The following is a 19,993-nucleotide window of genomic DNA, read 5'->3' as shown; positions in this document are numbered from 1 at the left end:
CTGTTGGTACCTTTAGAATTTCCTAGAGTTACATGTATGAACTGCTATATCATTGTGTTGTTATTCAACATTTCCATCTATTTTAATTGTATCAAGAGCTACTCTGCCTAGTAGAAATACCATGTGAGCTACAATGTAGTTTTAAATTTCTAGTAGCCACAGTGAAAGTACAACTAAGAAAAAGTAATTATAACTACATTTCCTCCAGTCTGTCCAAAACAGTATCATTTCAACATATACTCAGATATTTTAAATTATTAGTGAAATAGCCTAACATTTTTTATTTCCATCTTGTCTTTGAAATGCAGTGTGTCTGTTATAATTGGCAGTGCAGTTCCATTAGTTGCATTTAAGGTGGTGTGTTACCGTGTTAGTTACTGAAACAAGCAGTATGGACCTTGATTATTAAAGATTTAAAAATATGACCTGTTCTAATCTCTCCTTCCTCCTTCTCACCCTTCCCCCTTTCCGTCTATCTCTTTTTCCTCTCTGTTCTTTTTCCTTCCCCCTTCCTTTCTCTTCCCTCTCTCCTCACTTTCCCCATAATTTGCTTATATTTTATTTAATAATTTATTTGTTGTTAAGTCCCTCCAGAGGGTGGGGATGAATGAGTAATACAGCATGCCAAATGCCCTAAGGCATCAAAAAAAGAAAGGTACAGAAAAGGCGACATTTTAAGTATTGTTAGATTATGGAGGATTATTTAAGATAGTTAAAATTTCAGTTTTTAAGAATAAATTGGCTGGGTTTGGTAGTGCACGCCTTTAACCCAGCATTTAAAGAGGTAGAGGAAAGCAAATCTGTCAGTTCAAGGGCAGCCAGTGCTGCATAGTGAGACCCTGTCTCAAAAACAGAGATGTTTAGCAGTTAAGAGAGCAAACTGCTTTTGTAGAAAACCTTTGAGTTTGGTTTCCAGCACCCATGTTAGAGAATTCCAGTTCCGGGGGATACAGCACCTTCTTATGGACTTCTAGAATGCCTGCTCAAATGGTGTACACACACAAACACACTTCAAATAAAAATATCTTAAAAACATTTTAGAAAAGTTGATACATTGGTGATTTCAGTTTTCAGCCAATTTTCTCACCTCTTTTATTTGCCACCCTCACCAAAACCAAACAAAAAGACTAGTAGTAAGTAGTAATTTAATTTTTTAAAAAGTAGACCTAACAGATATCTGTGAGCTGAGTGTTGTGGAAATTAGAGATTTAGTAATAATATTGAAAACCAGGAAGGAAAGTCTGATGAGTAAAATATAATGACTGTGAAGAAATGGAAAATTGAAATAAAAAAATGGGATCACTGAGAACCATGGTATGTAGAGCCCTGAATACTTAGTGGTTTGTGCGTGTTAGTTACCTTTTCACCACTGTGACAACATGCCTCAGGAAAACCAACATACGGGCCTCTGCTACGGCAGAACTGCGTAGAAGAGCACAGCCGAGGAAAGCTGCTGGGAGAGGGAGGCAGGAAAGGGCCCTTAGGCAAGATCTTTCCAGAACTGCCCCAGTCACTTGCTTCCTCCAGTGAGCCTACCTGCTAACATATTGTTTACTATAAACTACATGGATTAACCCGTTGGGAAATGATCCAGTCACTTCTCAATAATGCCACCAGCTGTGGACTAGACCTTAAAACATGAGACATTACATGTGAGACTTGGTGTCCAGACCACAATAGTGATGATGAATGAGGATGTTAGGAATGAAGAGGCTTTGATAAGACCCCCTGATCTTCAGTCATTGAACGAAGGAGAGGCCCCTGACGTCATTAGAACAGTGGACTACGAGCCAGTGGTTGGACTGTAACTGCACAGAAATTTTCGTCACACGGAGGAGTGGTGGTCTGATGGCAGAGGAGATAACTGACCCTTTAAATGTATATTAACCCTTGGTTTAAGGGTTGTACAGTCTCAGAGAGGAAATTTTGTTTGTTTGTTTGTTTTGTTTTAGAGATAAGGTTTCTCTCTGGAGATCTGACTGTCTAGGAACTTGCTCTGTAGACCGGAACTCAGAATTCAGAGAGCCACCTGCCTTTGCTTCAGGAGTGCTGGGACTCAAAGGCATGCCCCGCCACACCCATCTGAGAATGAGGACGTGGGCCTGAGGTTCCTTAGAAGATTCATAATTCAGTGAGATTAGTATCAGTGGTCTTCATAGTTGGATCAGGCAGGAAGAGCTTCACATGATTATTCGAAATTTCCATAAACGTGGATGTGTATAAGGGGATATAATATAGATGAGTACAAAGTAGTGTTTGATATATTGATTCCTCTTTAAAATTTATTACAATTCTGTTTTTTTCAGGTTTTTTAAAAAGTCGGGATCGCGCCTATACAAAATTCTATACCCTTTTATCTAAAACTCAGATCTTTATTCGTTTCATTGAAGAATGCAGTTTTGTAAGTGATAAAGATACTGGATTAGCATTTTTTGATGATTGCATTGAGAAGGTAATTTTTTAATATGCTAACTTTAAGAAAAATCACTTTGGTTTAACTTTATAATAATTGGAAATTTTAGCTCAATCTGATGAAGACAGATGTATGTGTGTTATGTGTAACAGAACTTTCCTCTGGTGTCTACTTGCTACTGTACTTGATTTACTTTTCTCTTTGAGCTTGTTCAGTGTTGAGAATGTATCCTCACCTTTCTAAGACTTGCTGGGTTTTTTGTTTATTATAGATGGATTTTTCTTTGGGCCACCAGCTCATAAAAAATGACACAGAGACTTATTAATTATGAAAGCTTGGTCTGTAGCTTAGGCTTGTCCCCTAGCTCTTATAACTTAAATTAACCTATTTCTATTCATCTACACATTGCCAAGTGACTCATGGCTTTACCTCTCCTCCCTAATGTCTGTTCACTCTGTGACTGGCTGGCAATTTTGCTTTTCTTCTTCCCAAAGCTCTCTCTGTCCAGAAGTCCTGCCTATACCTCATTCCTAGCTATTGTCCACTTAGCTTTTTATTGAACACATCTTTACACAGTGTAAAGAACAGTTCCACAACAGCTAAAACATTTAGTTTTAGCTAAATGAACAGGAAGCGATGAGTTTTATTAAAAATCTATGAATTCATGCATAATGGTGCACTGTGCCTTCTTTCCTGTCTTTCTAAATACTTGCTAATATCTGTAAGGCTTTTTTTGTTATTGTTCAAGGTTTCTTTTGAGCCAGTCTCTTGTGGCTGGATTAACTTTGAATTTACTGCATAACTGAACTCCTTATCTTCCTGCCTCTACATTCCAAGTGATTTCACAGTTTTTCTAAATACGTTTAGGAGCTTATTTGTTTATACAAATCATACAAGATTTGAGATTGTATCCATGAATGGTTGAATATTATGTTTTAATTTTTATTGACCTTCAGTGACTCATATGCCTTAGAAACCATGTTTGCTAGTGTTTATTTGTGAAATAATCTATTAAAGTCAAGTATGATGACACATACCTGTAATCCCGCTGCTAGAGGCTAAGGAAGGAAGATGGAAAGTTCAGAGCCAGCCTACACTACACTATACAGGAAGTTCTGTGTACTGTAGTGTACAAGACCAGCTGTGGCTACACAGTAAGACCTGTCTCAAAGAGTGAAAGAGAGGAAGGAAACAAAGGAAAGAAAACTAATGAGAAGGAATAACCTGTTCTGTAAGCCACACGATGAATATGCTTTGATCTAAGCATATGGGATGTAAAATACATTCTGAAATGTCTTTGTATACCCCTGATATTGAAAAAAAAAAGTTTATGTTTGTATATGTGAGGTGTATGCACATGTGTGGTGGTGCACATGTGCAGATGCCAGAGAGGGGTGTCGGGTGTCCTCCTGTACCACTCTACCATGTTCCTTTGACATAGGGTCTCTCACTGAACCTGGTGCTGGGCTGGTTGCCACAAGCCCCAGCAGTCTTGTCTGTGCTATCCTCCTCCCCTCTGCACTGGGGTAACAGGCATGTGTTGCTGCCCTGCTTCTTATATGGGTGCTGGGATCTGAACTCAGGTCTTTGTGCTTGTCTAACCAGTGCTCTTAACCATTGAATCCCTGCTGTAGTGAGGAGCTGTTGGCAGGCCTGCTTTTCGTCCCACACGGCTCCCGCATGGCTAGCTTAGCCCCCGAAATAACAACACACAAATTGTATTTATTTAAACACTGTCTGGCCCATTATCTCTAGAGAGTTAGTTACTGGCTAACTCTCACATCTTGATTAACCCATTTCTAATCATCTGTGTAGCACCACGAGGTGGTGGCTTACCAGGAAAGATTCAGCATGTCTGACCTGGTGGCTGGCCCCATGGCATCTGCCTCATTGCCCTCTTCCCAGCATTCTGTTCTGTTTATTCCGCCTACCTATGTTCTGCCCTATCAGGCCAAGGCAGTTTCTTTATTAACCAATGAAAGTAACACAATAGACAGATGACCTTCCTCCATCATTTCCCCTTTTTCTGTTTAAACAAAAAAGAAAGGCTTTAACTTTAACCTAGCAAAATTACATATAACAAAACAGTTATCAAGCAAGAATTACAGTTACAATATTTATATCTATTTTATCTTTTATCATAACTAAGGAAAACTATAACTAACCATTCTTCAACCCCATCAAAGACTCCAGAAGGACATAATATTACCTAAGCAAACAAGAAATAAGCAACTTCCAAACTCTAGAAATAACTAGAAAAGACATCTTGCTGCCTGGACAGTTCCCCAAAGTTCCTCTGTACCGTTGGGGCATCCATGACCTTCCTCCATCACCCTGCTCCTGCTCTGAGTTTCTTTCTTTTTTTTCAATTGAGTATTCCTAACAAGTGGACCATTTCTTCAGCCCTGAATTTCTTCTTCTTTTTTAATCAGGATTTAAAATTTTTTAAAACTATTGAATTTAGTAGAGGTTTTCACTAAGAATTTTTCTTTTCCTTTTTCAGTTGTTTCCAGATAAAGGTGTAGAGAAAACAGACAAGGTATGATTTTTTCCTTATATTGAGATGTCAAGTTTCAGAATTAGATATTGCTTATATGCACATTAATTGGAGAACATACTTATTTTCAGGTTGATTTGGATTCAGCAGAAGACACCAGATTGATAGAGCTAGATGATTCACAGAAAAGTGAACACACTGTATTTATAATGCCCCCTGAGCCACCTCCTGATGATGGAAGTCACTTGTCACCTCAATACAGGTAGAATGAACTACTTGAACATAGTTTAGGTAGTTAATTTTAGTAATTTACCATTACTAAGAGATGCACATTTTAGTAATATGTGTAGGTAATTTCTATGTGGATACTCTGAACATTCTATGGAGTTGCCACCAGGCATTACAGCATAGGACAAGTGTCCTCTCAGAAGGGAAGTCAGAGGTTAATATCATTCACTTAAGTGTTTCACCATATTTTAGTCTTTAGAGTTTTTGAAGAAAAAGTTATGGGTTTTTTGTTAGGTCTGGGTTTTTTTTTTTGTTTTGGTTTTGGTTTTTTTTTTTTTTTTTTTTTTTTTTTTGAGATTCCTCTACTAACTTTAGTTTTAAACCTGTAAAATTTTTGAGGTAGTAAGATAAAGAAAGCATGAAAGTAGAGGGCTAGGGATCATTCTGTGTTTAAAGAAAACCTAACAGATAGGATTTAGATGAGAATCTTTTCAGAAATTACAATGGATTTGTTTTCATTTTATAATCATCATGGTACATAGTTTAATAAACTTAAATGAGAAATCTAACGTGGTTTTTGTAACAATCTTTTATTATTAACTTTAGGTATGTGTGTATATTGTAAAGATGAGTTCATTTTCTTTGTAACCTGTTTGTCTTTAATGACAGGTCTGAACATTATTCTGTGCTATCAAATTTTTTCCTACTTTATTATTTTAATGACCACATTGTATGCAGTTACTGTAATGAATTTACCTTGTTTCCTGTAGATTTGTTCATAGTTCTTTGTATCTTTCTTTGCAGACATGTTTTTTGTTTGTTTGTTTGAGGCTATATTTCTATAATAATTCTCTAAAGAAAAGTCAGGGACTTTGCAAATAGACTGTAATCTCAATAGGGCTAAGTGAGTCTGAGTTATAATTGAGTGTCTTAATCAAATGCTAGTTTGATTTGATGCTAAAAAAAAGAATTCATTTTTCTTTTGCCTTGTGTAGTTGAGGCTTTTAATTCTGACACATAAGGCACAATCAAATAGGGAAAGGCAATCTTTCCTAGAAGAAAATTTGCCAAATTAAATCAAACAGTTTCCAAGGAGATACAATCATACAAGAAACAAACAAACAAACAAAACCCAAAACCACTTAGCTTTTCTAGCATTCAGAAAACCCCACACCATAGTGTTGAATGGAAGCATTTTAACTTACCCACTGGAGGCTGAGCTGTGCTGCGGAGTGTTTGTTAGTATACCCGTTTTTGATGGCATCTTCTAGTGATTAGAATAAGTTCATTCTTTCCGGGTGTGGTGGTGCACTCCTTTAACCCCCGCACTCAGGGATGCAGAGGCAGGCAGATCTCTGTGAGCTCGAGGCCAGCCTGGTCTACAGTGTGAGTTCCATAGCAGTCAGGGCAACAAATTAAAAGCCCTTACTTGGAGCCTGGGAGTGAGAAGGTAGAGGGGGAATGAATTGGATTAGTTAGGGGTGGACAGAATTGGACAACTAAGTCCAATTCTCTTGAGAAACACTGATTCAATTTAGTATTCATTTTAAGGAATTAAGCAAAAGTATTAACAAAGATAAACATACAAATGAAATTAATTAATGATATTCTAAAATAACTGAATAATATCCAGCAGTGTAAAGAACTGGTTAAATCATAATAAAAAAATAAAAAGACTAATTTTTAAAATACTGACAAACTAATGTCTTAAGGACAACCTTGATTATAAAATATACTAGTTGATATTTCAGATATAATTAAACTTGAGCATATGGATTTTATTTAAAGAGTTATGAATTTCTCTTTTTAAGTAAGAAGTCAGAGATTTTTCTTTTCAGAAGCTGGTTGAAAATAACAAACAGGTGGGAGCAGCTAGAGTCCATATAGAACATTCTGCAGCTTCTGGCTGTCAGTTCTCATATTCTGAAGCAAATTGTAAGGAGTTTTCAAGAATATTATTAGATATTTGAGGTTTAGAAAATTTTACCCGAATACTGAGTAGTTGAAGAAATTGGTAGATTTTAAATGAGCAGTTCTGTTTTTGATTTTTATTTTAGTTACACGTGCTTTCCAATATTGGATCGTAAGCTTTTTGACAGCCCACAGGAGCCGAAACTGTGCTTCAGTAGACATCCTCCTGGGAGCAGCATTACAAACAGTCCTGCTCTTATGGCTAAAAGAACCAAACAGGTCAGATCCTCCTTACCCACCCCTTGTTCATTGAAAATGTAAAACGTGTATGTGACATGCAACTTATGGTATAGAATTTTCAGCAGCCCTTGGAAGGCCCCCTGTGGCTGTCATGAGTTAAACTCGTTTATTTCTTGTATTCTACTTGAAATTAAAGCTGAAGTTTAAAGCACTCGTTTATATTTAAGAGTAGTCTTGGGAACCAAACTTGACTTAAGAAAACAATATAACTTTTCTGGACATGGTGGCACACACTTTGAATCCCAGCACTCAGGAAGCAAAGACTGGAGGGACACTATGAGTTTGAGGTCAGCCTGGTCTATGCAGTGAGTTCCAGGCCAGCCAGCACTACATAGTGAGACCTTATAACTTAGCCTGGCAGTGGTGGCACACGCCTTTAATCCCAGTTCTGGGAGACAGAGACAGGTAGATCTCTGAGTTCCAGGCCCCCCCCCCACATATACACACACCTTTATTGTGATATAATCTATATACCTCACAATTTACCCACTTAAAGGGTATATAATTCAGTAGCTTCTCTTCCACTCTGGGACTAAGGTTGTACAACCACCACATCTGTTAATTGATGCAAATAACTCATAACTCCAGAAGAAAAGCCCACATCCTTTAGCCATTAGCCACTACAACCTTTCTCCTAAAACCTTCTGTAACCATTAGTCTGTTTTCTGCTCCTACAGGTGCAATCTATTTATTCTAGGCATTTCATAGAAGTAGAATAATGCAGTATTACGTTTTGATTGTCTTCTTTAGCTTAGTATCATCTTTTCATCCGCCAACATGCATTAGTGCTTCATTTTGACTGAATAATATTCCATTGCATATAGTAGTTTATCTGTTCATATGCATGCAACAGTTCTTATTGTTGGCTACTGTGAATAATGTTGATGTAAGCATATGTATGCGGTTACCAAGTTGATGTTTGTTTTCCTGTCTTTCTAGTCTATGTAATAGTAGAGCTGCTATATTTATTAAATGATAATTCACTGTTAATCTTTTGAGGAAATGCTAAGCTGTTTTCTAGAATGACTACACTATTTTACATTTCTATTAACATTGCTCAAGGGTTCTGATATGACCGTTTCATTTTTAGTTCTTATTATCTGCTTTTTAACAATTACTGCCATCTGGTGAATATGAAATGATACTTCACTGTAGCTTTGATTTGTATTTCCTTTGTGTTTTATGTACAGTTCAGCAAATATTACATAAAGGGGAGTTAAACACAGGACAGCCTAGATAGCTATCTTACTTTACTGCAGCATCTGGTATAGAAATAAGGGATTAAGCTATGATGAGATGCATTAAAATAACGTCCTTTATACACTGATATTTTGAGGTTCTTCAGAATAAATTGAAATTATGACAATTCTTCTGACTCAGCCTCCTGAGTATTGGGACTACAGGTATAAACCTCAGTGTCTAGTCTTGGACCAGTTATTTTTTAAACTCAGAAGGGAGAATTAAGTGGAAATCTGACAAGAAATACTCTAGGGCATTTTAATTTTAATTGTTAGTAGTGAGAAGAATGAGAAAAATATTGCTTCAGACTCAAGAAGGCCTGAGAAAAGGAAGGTACCTGCTGTGCAAGCCTGAGGGCCTGAGCTTATCCCGTAGCCCATCTAAAGGCGGGAAGAAGGAATGGTTCTACAGTGTTGTTCTCTGACTCCTGCATGTGAACCATGGCCCGTGTACATACATACGCCCATTTTACACACACACACACTCATGCATGCACACATGGTGTGCACTAAAAAGTTAGGAGTATAGAACCAGACACCATGGTGCATGCCTGTAATCCCAGTATTTGGAAGCAGGAAGATAAGGAGTTAAAATGGGTATCATACACTTGCCAATGGGTAGTGTAAAATAGTGTAAAATGTTACTGTAAAGTCAAGTTTCTTAAACTTTGTTCACTTAGGATCCCTTTTTACCTGAGCATTTTTTATGTGATTCCAGGTAGCATAAAAATTTTAAAAATAATATATATATAATTATATATGTAATTTTACTTTATATTAACAACCAGAACAAATCTGCATGCTAATGAGATGGATGTCCTTGTTCATTTTTACATGCAGAACCAAATCTAGACGAATATTTAGTGTTGTAGGATATACAGCATGTTCAGTGTTATTCAAAGTTGATCAGTACTTTGATTTTATACTTTAGTGCTGAAAATGCCACTTTACATAAATATATAGTACAAAATAACAAAACTGTGTTTAGGACCAGTCTAGAAGTTATTGGAAATTCTGTCCTAATTGTAAGCCAAGTCAAGCAGTGACATTTTGTTTTTAAAATAAAACTCAGATCAGCAGCCCATACAACAGATTTTAAAAGTAAAACATTCTGATGCAATACAGTCCAAAAGTAAAACTGGATGTAGCTCAGTCGGTGAAGTGCTCAGTCTACAAGCATGAGGACCTGAGTTCTGGCCTCAGAGCCCACGTAAAGAGCCAGATGGGGTGGTGCACACTTGTAGTCTCATTACTGAGGAGGTAAAGACAAGAGAATCCCTGGAGCTTGCTGGTCAGCCATCCTTGTCTAATCAGAGAGGCCCAGCCTAATGGGAAAACGTCCCCCCCCCCCCAAAAAAAAGGGTGGATAATACATGAGAAGTGATACCGGAGGTTGACCTCTGGCTTTCACAGACATGTGCACACATACAAATAAGAACATGTGTCCAAAAAAAAAAAAAATCCTTGCTTGATGTTTACATACTGAGGAATTGTGATAGGGAAATAGTATTTTTTTTTTCTTTCTGCAATTGAGCCATTGTGTTTTTATAAGAGCAAGGAACTACATGTGTTATAAAAATACTAGATTTCGAACATTAAACTGTACTGAATAAACAGTAAAGGCATTTTAGACACACCTGTTGGCATTTTTGATGTGATGGCATGTCTGGTGCAGACACATGATGGAGACATAGAATCTTTATAATCTGATTTTGAATTACTCTTTGGTCATTGTGTATCCAGACAGTTTACCATTGCCATGGTTTTCATGTCTCTCAGATTTACTTACACAACTCCCATTTAGGGTCATGCCCTCAGTTTAAGAAGCTGGGCTATAAACCAACGTTCATGGAATCATGTGGTACAAAGTTTACATTAAAATTTTCCCTTTTTTTCTTCATTCATATAATGGGTTTTGATGAATACAGTGATATTTATTCTCTTTACAGGAGATAAAAACAGCTCATAAGTTGGCGAAGAGATGTTATATGAATCCACCACAATGGGCCAAGTGTCTTTTCAGTCATTGTTACAGCTTGTGGTTTATCTGTCTCCCTGCCTATGTTAGAGTTTCTCACCCTAAGGTCAGAGCGCTCCAGCAGGCATACGATGTGCTTATTAAGATGAGGAAGACAGACGTGGATCCACTGGATGAGGCAAGTACAAGACAAGCTATGTTACCTTTTTTCTTTTTGCAATGTAGTGAATGAATTGAGGGCCTTGCTTGTGCTGGGCAAGTGTGATGTATCCCTCTCCCGTGCTGATACGTGTTGTTTTGTGATTTTAAGTGATGCACGATTATAATCCTAGCACCTGTGAGGCTGAGGCAAGGGAGTGTCCCAGCTCTTAGGCTAGCATACCCTGAACTATGGAGCAACATCCCATCTTAAAAATAAAAAAACAAAAAGGAAAGTTAGTTAATTTAGCTCTTAGTCAGCCGAGCATTGTGACACACGCTTTTAATCCCAGCACTCAGGAGGCAGAAGCTGATGGATCTCTGTGAGTTCCAGGCCAGCCTGGTCTGCGGATTAAGTTCCAGGCCAGGCAGGACTGTTACACGGAGAAACCCTGACTTGAAAAATGAGAAAACAAAGAAAAAATTCGCTCTTAGTCATTTTAAGACATGTCCAATCATTTTTATGAAGCAGTTATGATAAAACTATCATTCTGTTTCATGGTGCTAATGCATACTGTTTGTTCAGAATATTTATTAAAAGTTACTGCTTTGGCCAGGTTTGATAATATACATATCTTTAATCCCAGCACTTGGCCAGCCTGATCCACATTGTAAGTTCAAAGTCAACCAAAGCTACATTGTGAGACCCTGTTTAAAATAAGTAATAAACCCTAAACAACAACAAAATTGCTGCCTTGCCTAGGAGTGGTGATGCATGTATCTCAGCACTTGGGAGCCTTGAGGCAGGAGGGTTACCCTTTGAAGACCAGCTTGGGTTACTACTTTGTGAGATGCTGTCTCATACTAAAGCAATCAAAAACTATCAATTTGAATGAAGCAAGGATGTCCATACTTAGGTCACATTATTTGCTCTTACACAGAATATAATAGTGATTTCATTTTGTTCTTAATACAATTTTGTTAGGGAACAGAGGTAAAAGACTTGCAAGTGATTCTTGGTAGGTAAATCACATTAAACTCTTTCGGGTTATTCATCTGAAACTGTAGTGACTCATTTTAAAAACACTGGTTCTGTTGACTTTTTTTTTTTTTTTTTTAAAGACAGTGTTTCTCTGTAGCTTTGGAGCCTGACCTGGAACTCGCTCTGTAGACCAGGCTGGCCTCAAACTCACAGAAATCCACCTGTGTCTGCCTCCTGAGTGCTGGAATTAAAGGTGTGCGCCACCTCTGCCTAGCGACACTGTTGACTTTTGATGTACAAAATTATTGGTGGTGGTGGTGGTGAGGTGTATGTGTGTGTTCTGTATATAGAGGATGTTTTGCAGCATTGCTGGCTCCTACACACTAGAGGCCACTAATAATAACCTTCATAGGTTATGACAGTCATTGCCTCTGGACAACTTCTTCATAAGGTTGACTTAAGGCTAAGCCAGTTGATAGACAGATCATGCCTGGCTTATAGTCACCATTCAATAAATGATGTACCAGGTCTTTATGTAGTCTCTTTCTCTCTCAAACCTCAGAGCCACCTTAAGAGATATTTATATCATCCAGTTGCACTTGAAGAAACCAGGGCTCTTATTTAGCTTTTCTCTCTGTTCTCTACTTTGAAAGGTTTTTTCCTTCCTTCCTTCCTTCCTTCCTTCCTTCCTTCCTTCCTTCCTTCCTTCCTTCCTTCTTTTTTTGTTTTTTTAAAGACAGGTTTTCTCTGTGTAGCTCTGGCTGTCCTGGAACTCACTCCATAAAACAGGCTGACCTCAAACTCAAGTGTTAGGCTTCAGGGTGTGTGCCACGACCGTCTGGCCTTTTTTTTTTTTTTTTTTTTTTTTTTTTTTTTTTTTTTTTTAAAGATAGTGTTTCGGGCTGGAGAAATGACTCAGCGGTTAAGAGCACTGACTGCTCTTCCAGAGGACCCAGGTTCAATTTCCAGCACCCACATGGCAGCTCACAACTGTCTGAAAATCCAGTTCCAGGGCATCTGACACCTTCACACCAATGCACATAAAATAAAGATAAATAAGGCATAAAAATTTTTTTTTTTTTTTAAAAAAGATAGTGTTTCACCATGTAACCCTGGTTGACCTGGATCTCATTGTGTAGATCAGGTTAGCCTTGTACTCAGATCGGCACCTCTGCTCCTACCTCCGGATGAGCTCCTGTGCCTGTCCTGGAAGTGATCTTGGTGTTACTGTAGTTATAAATGACACTCAAACCAGGTGGAATTTAGAGTAAAAATCGTTTTTGTGATAATGTTACACTGTGTTTAATCTTCTTTTCCTCTTCTTGGTGCCCCCCTAGGGACTGAACCTAGAAGTCTCACAGAGCTGGCCAAAGGTTCTGTTATTGAAATCCTTTCCTTTGCCTCTGTCAGTCTTTTGACATTAATTTATCAATCCCACTTGCTAAACAGCCATCTGGAAGCTCCTGTTCCTTTACCTTAGAATGTAAAGCATACTGATTGGGCAAAAGATACTTTAACCATATATTTGGTTTTAGAAATGAATTCATTTTTTACATTATAGAGAATAGTAATCATTTTTTTCATAGATTTATTTTCCCCAACAGATGAAATGTACCTGAAATAGTTAATACTGTTGATTATTATCTATTAGGCTGAATAGAATTTGTTATTGTATTTATTTGTTTTCTAAGGCAGGAGTATTTTGTAACCCAGGCTATCCTGGAAGTCTCTATTTATGGGAGAATGGCCCTGAACTCCTGATCCTTATGCCTCTTCCTCCCACATAACCACCACACCTAGTTACGTAGTGTCTTTAAATTCTCTGTAAGTCCTAAGTAAACAAATAATGCTAAAAACTAATGCTTTGCTGTTCCTCTTGGTAGGTGTGCTATCGAGTAGTGATGCAGCTTTGCGGACTTTGGGTTCATCCTGTGTTAGCAGTGAGAGTCTTATTCGAAATGAAAACTGCTAGAATAAAACCAAATGCTATTACTTACGGCTATTATAATAAGGTAAGTTGTAATAATGCTAGGCAGGGCACTATATTTTTTTATTTTTTTATTATTATTTGTTAAACTTCACTTAAGAGGTTATTTCTCCCATCTTCATCAACAGAAATTGTATAAATTGTAAATAACATGTTTTGAAATGTGTATATATTTTGGAATGTCTCCTTCAAGCTAATTAACATTTATATTATATCATTTACTAATTTTTGTGATGAGAACACTTAAGATCTATTCTTATCAACTTTCAAAATGAATGTGTTGTTATTAACTATAGTTGCCATGTTGACAATAGGTCTCTTAAATTTATCCCTCTTGTCTAACCGTAGCCCAGTATCTCTTTACTGTTCCCCACCCCTGCCCCATGTGCATCACTACTTCTGAGTTCACCTCTTTGATTCTGTGTGAAAGGCAATATCCTGTTTTACCTAACATAATGTCCTCAGGGTTACTCTAGGTTATTGTGAAAAGGTTTAGGTTTTTTCTTTTTCTTTCTTTTTTTTTTTTTAAATATAATTGGTCTATTTTTTTAATATTTATTTATTAAGTATACAATATTCTGTCTGTGTGTATGTCTGCAGGCCAGAAGAGGGTACCAGACCCCATTACAGATGGTTGTGAGCCACCATGTGGTTGCTGGGAATTGAACTCAGGACCTTTGGAAGAGCAGGCAATGTTCTTAACCTCTGAGCCATCTCTCCAGCCCTCTTTTTCTTTTTTTTAAGCTTAGTGTTTAATTGTGTATATATGACACATTCTCTTTATCCATTCCTGGACATTAGGTTGGTTCCATTTCTTGGCTACAGTGAACTTGGGAGTACAGCTGCCTTTGTGAAATACTGATTTCACTTTCTGTGGGTATATACTCACATATGTGTGTGTGTGTGTGTGTAGCTTAAGGGTTTGTTGTTGTTGTTGTTGTTGTTGTTGTTGTATTTTTCAAGACAGGGTTTCTCTGTGTAGCTTTGGAGCCTGTCCTGGAAAGCTCTTGTAGACCAGGCTGGCCTCATACTCAAGGAGATCTGCCTGCCCCTGCCTCTCAAGTGCTGGGATTAAAGGCGTGCACTTGGACAGTTTTTAGCTTTTAAGGAACTCTCATATTGTTTTCCTTTCTGGGTTTACTAATTGATATTCCCATGGTGCAACGTTCTTTTTTCTCCACATAGTCCTTCTCTTAAACTTAATTTTTTAAAAGAATTTAATTTATATTAAATTTTTAAGATTTGTTTGTGTGGTGGTCAGAAGACAACTTTTGGTTCTTTCCTCCAACTTAGGGTTCTGGGGTATCAAGCATGAGGCATGTATGTACAGAGTGTGCTTGTGCCTACTGTGGCTGCTCACTGGCCCTAAATAACATTTTTTTTTTTAATTTTAACTTTTCTTTTACCTTTAGGTAGTTTTGGAGAGCCCTTGGCCCAGCAGTACTCGCAGTGGTATTTTCTTATGGACGAAAGTACGGAATGTTGTACATGGTTTGGCCCAATTTAGGCAGCCACTTAAAAAGACTGGGCAAAAATCACAGGTCTTTTCAATATCAGGTAACACATGTGATTGGAAAGATGTTTTTAACTATAGGTTTACAGACATGAAGTTTTAATTTTATGAAGAAGAAAGCTCAATTCTGTTTGATATTTTCATTATAACTAAAGATAGATTTCCTTATGTTTTGGTCACAGAAATCTGCAAAGTGTTGTGTAATTATAAATTAACTTGGGCCATTCGTGTTTAGTTTCAGCAATACCAGTACATGGATTATTGAACTCCATTGTCCTTATCTTTAGCTCCCCAGAGTGCTGCAGGTGGAAGTGATGGGGACACAGTGAGCCATGGCAGTGTGGATAGCTGTGACGATGCTAACCGTGGGGAGCACACAGTCTTTGTCAGAGACTTAGTCAGCCTTGGTTCCATTGACAATCACTCTAGCACAGGTACAAAATCTGTATTTTACTGACCTTTCATTTACTACCGTGTAAATGTTTCTTTTTCAAAAAAAAAAAAAAACCAAGACAAAAACCACCAAAACTACTTTTCATAAAGGGAATGCTTTGAAAGTAGTATATATTGCTGAGAGCTCACCCTTCTGCACTTACGTCCTGGAGTGTCAAACTGACTTTGGGGTGCAGTGTACATTGCACTAGCATGGTATGCTTATATTTGTTCATCCTAAGTTTGTGAAATTGTCTGAGACAGTTGACAGGGATCACACTTAATGAATGTGAACATTACTGACACAATTTATAAATCCCTTTTTCATTAAGTTGAAATTTTAACTTATAATTTTGAAATTATGGGTACCTGAAAAGGGAAGAAAAATAAGTCATTTTGAAAAAGGATGTGTGCATTTAGGACTTCTGTTTGTAGAAGTAGAAGCAGCTTACATGTGTGTAGCCACAGGCACAACCTCTGTCTTGAAGTCAGAGTGGCTGTATTGAGAGCCACTGGGTGGTGTATGTGCTGCACATCCTCCTGTGTGTGTTGTCTGGTTACTGGTATCCCAGGCCTCATTAAGAACCCAGTCTAGTTCCTGTGCTCCCTCTGATGACCTTGTCTCAATGACTGAAGTTTCCTTTTCTCTGCTCTTTGTTGCTCTGCTTTTTACTCTGTGCTGTTTCTTGGTGCTGCATTTGTCCTGGGCTGTCAAGGTGTGGGGCAAACAGACTTTTGTGAACTGAAGCTATGGATACACGTGTGCTTTAATTCTACCCTTGAATGTTAACCACTTCAGGTAATTTCCCATTTATTAGGTTAAAGTTTGCTGACATTCAAGCAAGGGTGGGGGAAAGATACTTGATTGTATTCTTTAAGTTTTATATTTTAAGGGACAGTTTTCAGTTTTTTGGCTTTTCTTCTTTAGATAAGGGTAGCCATATATAGGCTTTCAAAAATCTCCATGTAACAATTTTTGACAGTTTACAAACGTTTATTATCTTATTTGGAAATGAAGTATGTTTTGCTGTAAAGATAATTTTAAGATTTGTTTAAGTGTCATTGCATGAAATGGTATCATGGGTTTGGAAGAATCCATTTTTCAGTTGTTTGAGGCACTTACTTCTTTCCAGAAGTAGCTTTTGTGCCTGAAACTGCCTTACTACAAATTACAGAAGTGTATGTACACCACTGAAGACAACATGCGTCTGTACATTGCCATCTTGTTAGTAATTAACCTTTTCAACCCTGTTTGTAACTTAACAAGAAACTTTTATAGGACTTTTTTTTCTAAAGATTTTATTTGTTTTATTTTATGTACATGGGTGTTTGTCTACGTGTTTTGTGTGTGCCTGGTGTTTTGAGGAGGCAGAAGAGAGTCTGGAGTTACACTGAGCTACTGTGTAGGTGCTGGGTCTTTGGGAAAGCAGGAAGTGCTCTCAACTGCTGATCCTCCTTCTTGCCTACCTCCCCCTGTGACTTTAGTTTTAAAGCTATCTTGTTTCATCTTTTATTTTTCCTGATACTTTTATCATATTAAATTTTCATTTGTTATTTTATTGTGTATATTATTTGGACAAAATAATGTTTCTCATGATATTTTCATATGAATATATAAAGTTATTTTAAAATTAGCTTTATTTATAAAGAAGGCTAAGTATGTAATTTTTTATATAAACTCAGTTTATGATGAATACTGATAAAAAGAGATACATCTTCATCTTTCCTAATTCCTCAGGTTTTTAAAATTATAAAGGCAATTTAATCTTTTCCTGAAAACAGAACAAAAATAATATCCTAGTATTTACTCTAACAATTACAGTAGTTAGGATGGTGCTATGAGACCTTTTCATACATTTTTAGCTTTGTTGTTTTAACTTTATTTTGTATGTGTAGATGTTTTCTGCATATTTGTCTGTGCATCACATGTATGCCTACGCCCCCAGAAGCCAAAAGAGGGCATCAAATTTCCTGACACTGGCCATGTGGGTTCTGGGAATTAAAACTGGGTCTTCTGAAAAAACAACAGTGCTCTTTACTGCCGAGGTGTCTCTCTCAGCCCCTTAGCTGAATTTCTAATGACTAAACAGTAGATACTAAATTGCCAGTGGCTGGGCTGGAGAGATAGCTCAGTGGTTAAGAGCTCTGCCTGCCCTTCCAAAGGTCATGAGTTCAATTCCCAACAACCACATGGTGGCTAACAACCATCTGTAATGAGATCTGGTGCCCTCTTCTGGCCTGCAGGCATACATGCAGACAGAATACTGAGAATACTGTATATGCATAATAAATAAATCTTAAAAAAAAAATAAATTGCCAGTGGCCATGTGTCGTAGGGTTTCTAGTGGAGCCATATAACACTTGGAGTCTTCAGCAGGCTGTTGGCTGCACTTATTTCTTTAAGCATTATCTTGTGGAATCTTTCCACTTTGTGCCCACACAGAGGCACTTAGCTTCTCAGGGACTCCTGGTTTTACTCTTTCCTAGTCTGTTCAGTTCATGACACCATATTTCAACAACAGACTTTCTAAGGAAGCCAACCAAAAAAATATTGTTTGTTTGTTTGGTCTGGGGTTGGGTGGGGATTGATGGATATAGGCAGTGTGCCATCGCTCTAGTGTGGAGGTCAGAGGACAGCTTGTGTGTGTTGATTCTCTCCTTCCACCATGTGAGTCCCGTGGTTGTCAGGCTTGGGGCATGAGCCATTACCTGCTGAACTCTTTTGTCAGCTCTGAAGTTAGTAATTCTCAGTAGCAGTGATTAAGGACTCCAGTACCCAGACCCTTCTCCTTAGTCGCCTTTTACCTGGCACAGTTTCTCCGTGTTTCTTTCTGACAGTCTCATGTAGCTCTGGCTAATCTGGAGCTCATAGAGATCTACCTGTCTCTGGCCCCTAGTGCTAGTATTAAAGGTGTGCACCACCATATTAGGATGATCAGTATTTATTGATTTTGACTTGTTAACCTTGTTGGAAGATCCATTTTGTTTTGTAGAATGTTCTATAGTTGGTGTTTTATATTAACTTTTGATTAGCTTAGGTTCTCAGTATCCATTCTTGTATTGCATATGTGAGGTATCCTTCCCAGATAGTTTTGTGCCTATCTGCCCTTCATAAATAGTGTTAATTTTGGTCCCTTGATATCCGTGTGGTCTGGTTTCTCTGTGTATAAATACCTTACCTCATTTAGATCATAAGCTATCTTAAGGGGACTGGGGAAACTATGAGACCATGTAGTAATATCTTATTTTTTAATCATACTTTTTAAAATTAGCATCCATTGATGATGTTCCCTTAACCAGTCTTTACTGGTAGTTACAACATGGTGATTTTACTCCTGTGTTTAGAAGATGGCATTCTAATATTTTCAGGACGGTCTGTTCTCTTTTTTTCTTATCATCAGCCTGGGTTTATTGATCGCTGTATTACCCATTCTCAGATCACCTCAGGGTTAGCCCAGTGGTTGCTCCTTTAGATTTGGTTATTATACATATTAGGTGTGTGGTTATAATTCTTTCTGGGGCAACAAACCCCCTGCCTCATTTTTGTACCTCCCTTGCTCAGCTCAGAAATTCTTCTTCTCTCCCCTGCCCCAGCAACCCCCAAGTTGTGTTTAATTGAGACTAGATTTTAGAAATCCAAGTCCGGGTCTCAGTGTGCTCACTGCTGCACCAGGTGTTGTGGCACTGCTTTTAGACTTTCCAACTCAGGACTGCAAACATTATATGCAGATGTTGTACAAATGTTTCTGATTCCAAATCAATACCATAGGATTTTTAAAAAAAACAAACCAAAACCTTCAGTTGTTTCTTTTCTTTTCTTTCTTTTTTAATGGGGGTGGGGGGTGCAGCGGACGAGTGTTTGCTTCGCATACACTGTACTCTGAATTTAGCTCCCAGTGTTGCACACCGAAAACCTCCTATGTTCTCCCATGCTGAAAACCTTGTTTCCTGATGTCATTACATCTAGTTGTTTGCTCAGTCCTACAGCATTCATAAAGCAACTTCAAGGACTGGGGAGGGTTGGGTTGGTTGTGATAAAGATACATTGTTCACAAGTATGAAGTTGTTAAAGAATAGATTTTAAAATGTCAAATGATTTTTCAAGTTCACTCTACACCCTCTCATACACACACACTCGTAGGAAACAAACCTACTTAGCTTTTCCATATTTAGAGTGTGAATGGACTCCAAGTATAGTTTTTAAAGGCTATATTTGAAGTTAGGTACAGGTGACACCTGTAGGCCAGATGGCAGCAGAAGGATCAGGAGTTCAAGGCAAGGCTCAGCTACATATCGAATTTGAGGCTAACATGGGCTATAGGAGACACTGTCAAAAGACACAAAGTTCAATACAGGGAATGGCAAGGTGGCTCACT

The 19,993-nt window shown here is 37.8% G+C and overlaps 1 protein-coding gene across 1 annotated transcript in view; it reads left to right on the top strand.

The window, feature by feature from the left end:
- Positions 1 to 19,993, top strand: part of Dennd4c (DENN domain containing 4C) — a 94,462-nt gene that overhangs the window by 51,367 nt on the left and 23,102 nt on the right. The window contains exons 13-20 of the mRNA XM_085686229.2: positions 2,307 to 2,452; positions 4,917 to 4,952; positions 5,042 to 5,172; positions 7,196 to 7,328; positions 10,537 to 10,743; positions 13,569 to 13,697; positions 15,085 to 15,229; positions 15,473 to 15,619. Of these exons, the coding sequence (XP_085542355.2) occupies positions 2,307 to 2,452; positions 4,917 to 4,952; positions 5,042 to 5,172; positions 7,196 to 7,328; positions 10,537 to 10,743; positions 13,569 to 13,697; positions 15,085 to 15,229; positions 15,473 to 15,619 (1,074 nt within the window). The remainder of the gene's footprint in view (positions 1 to 2,306; positions 2,453 to 4,916; positions 4,953 to 5,041; positions 5,173 to 7,195; positions 7,329 to 10,536; positions 10,744 to 13,568; positions 13,698 to 15,084; positions 15,230 to 15,472; positions 15,620 to 19,993) is intronic.

This window comes from Myodes glareolus, chromosome 3 (genome assembly GCF_982192425.1).
Source record: "Myodes glareolus chromosome 3, mMyoGla1.1, whole genome shotgun sequence".
NCBI classification, from domain to species: Eukaryota; Metazoa; Chordata; class Mammalia; order Rodentia; family Cricetidae; genus Myodes; species Myodes glareolus.
This window is presented reverse-complemented; position numbering and strand designations above follow the sequence as displayed.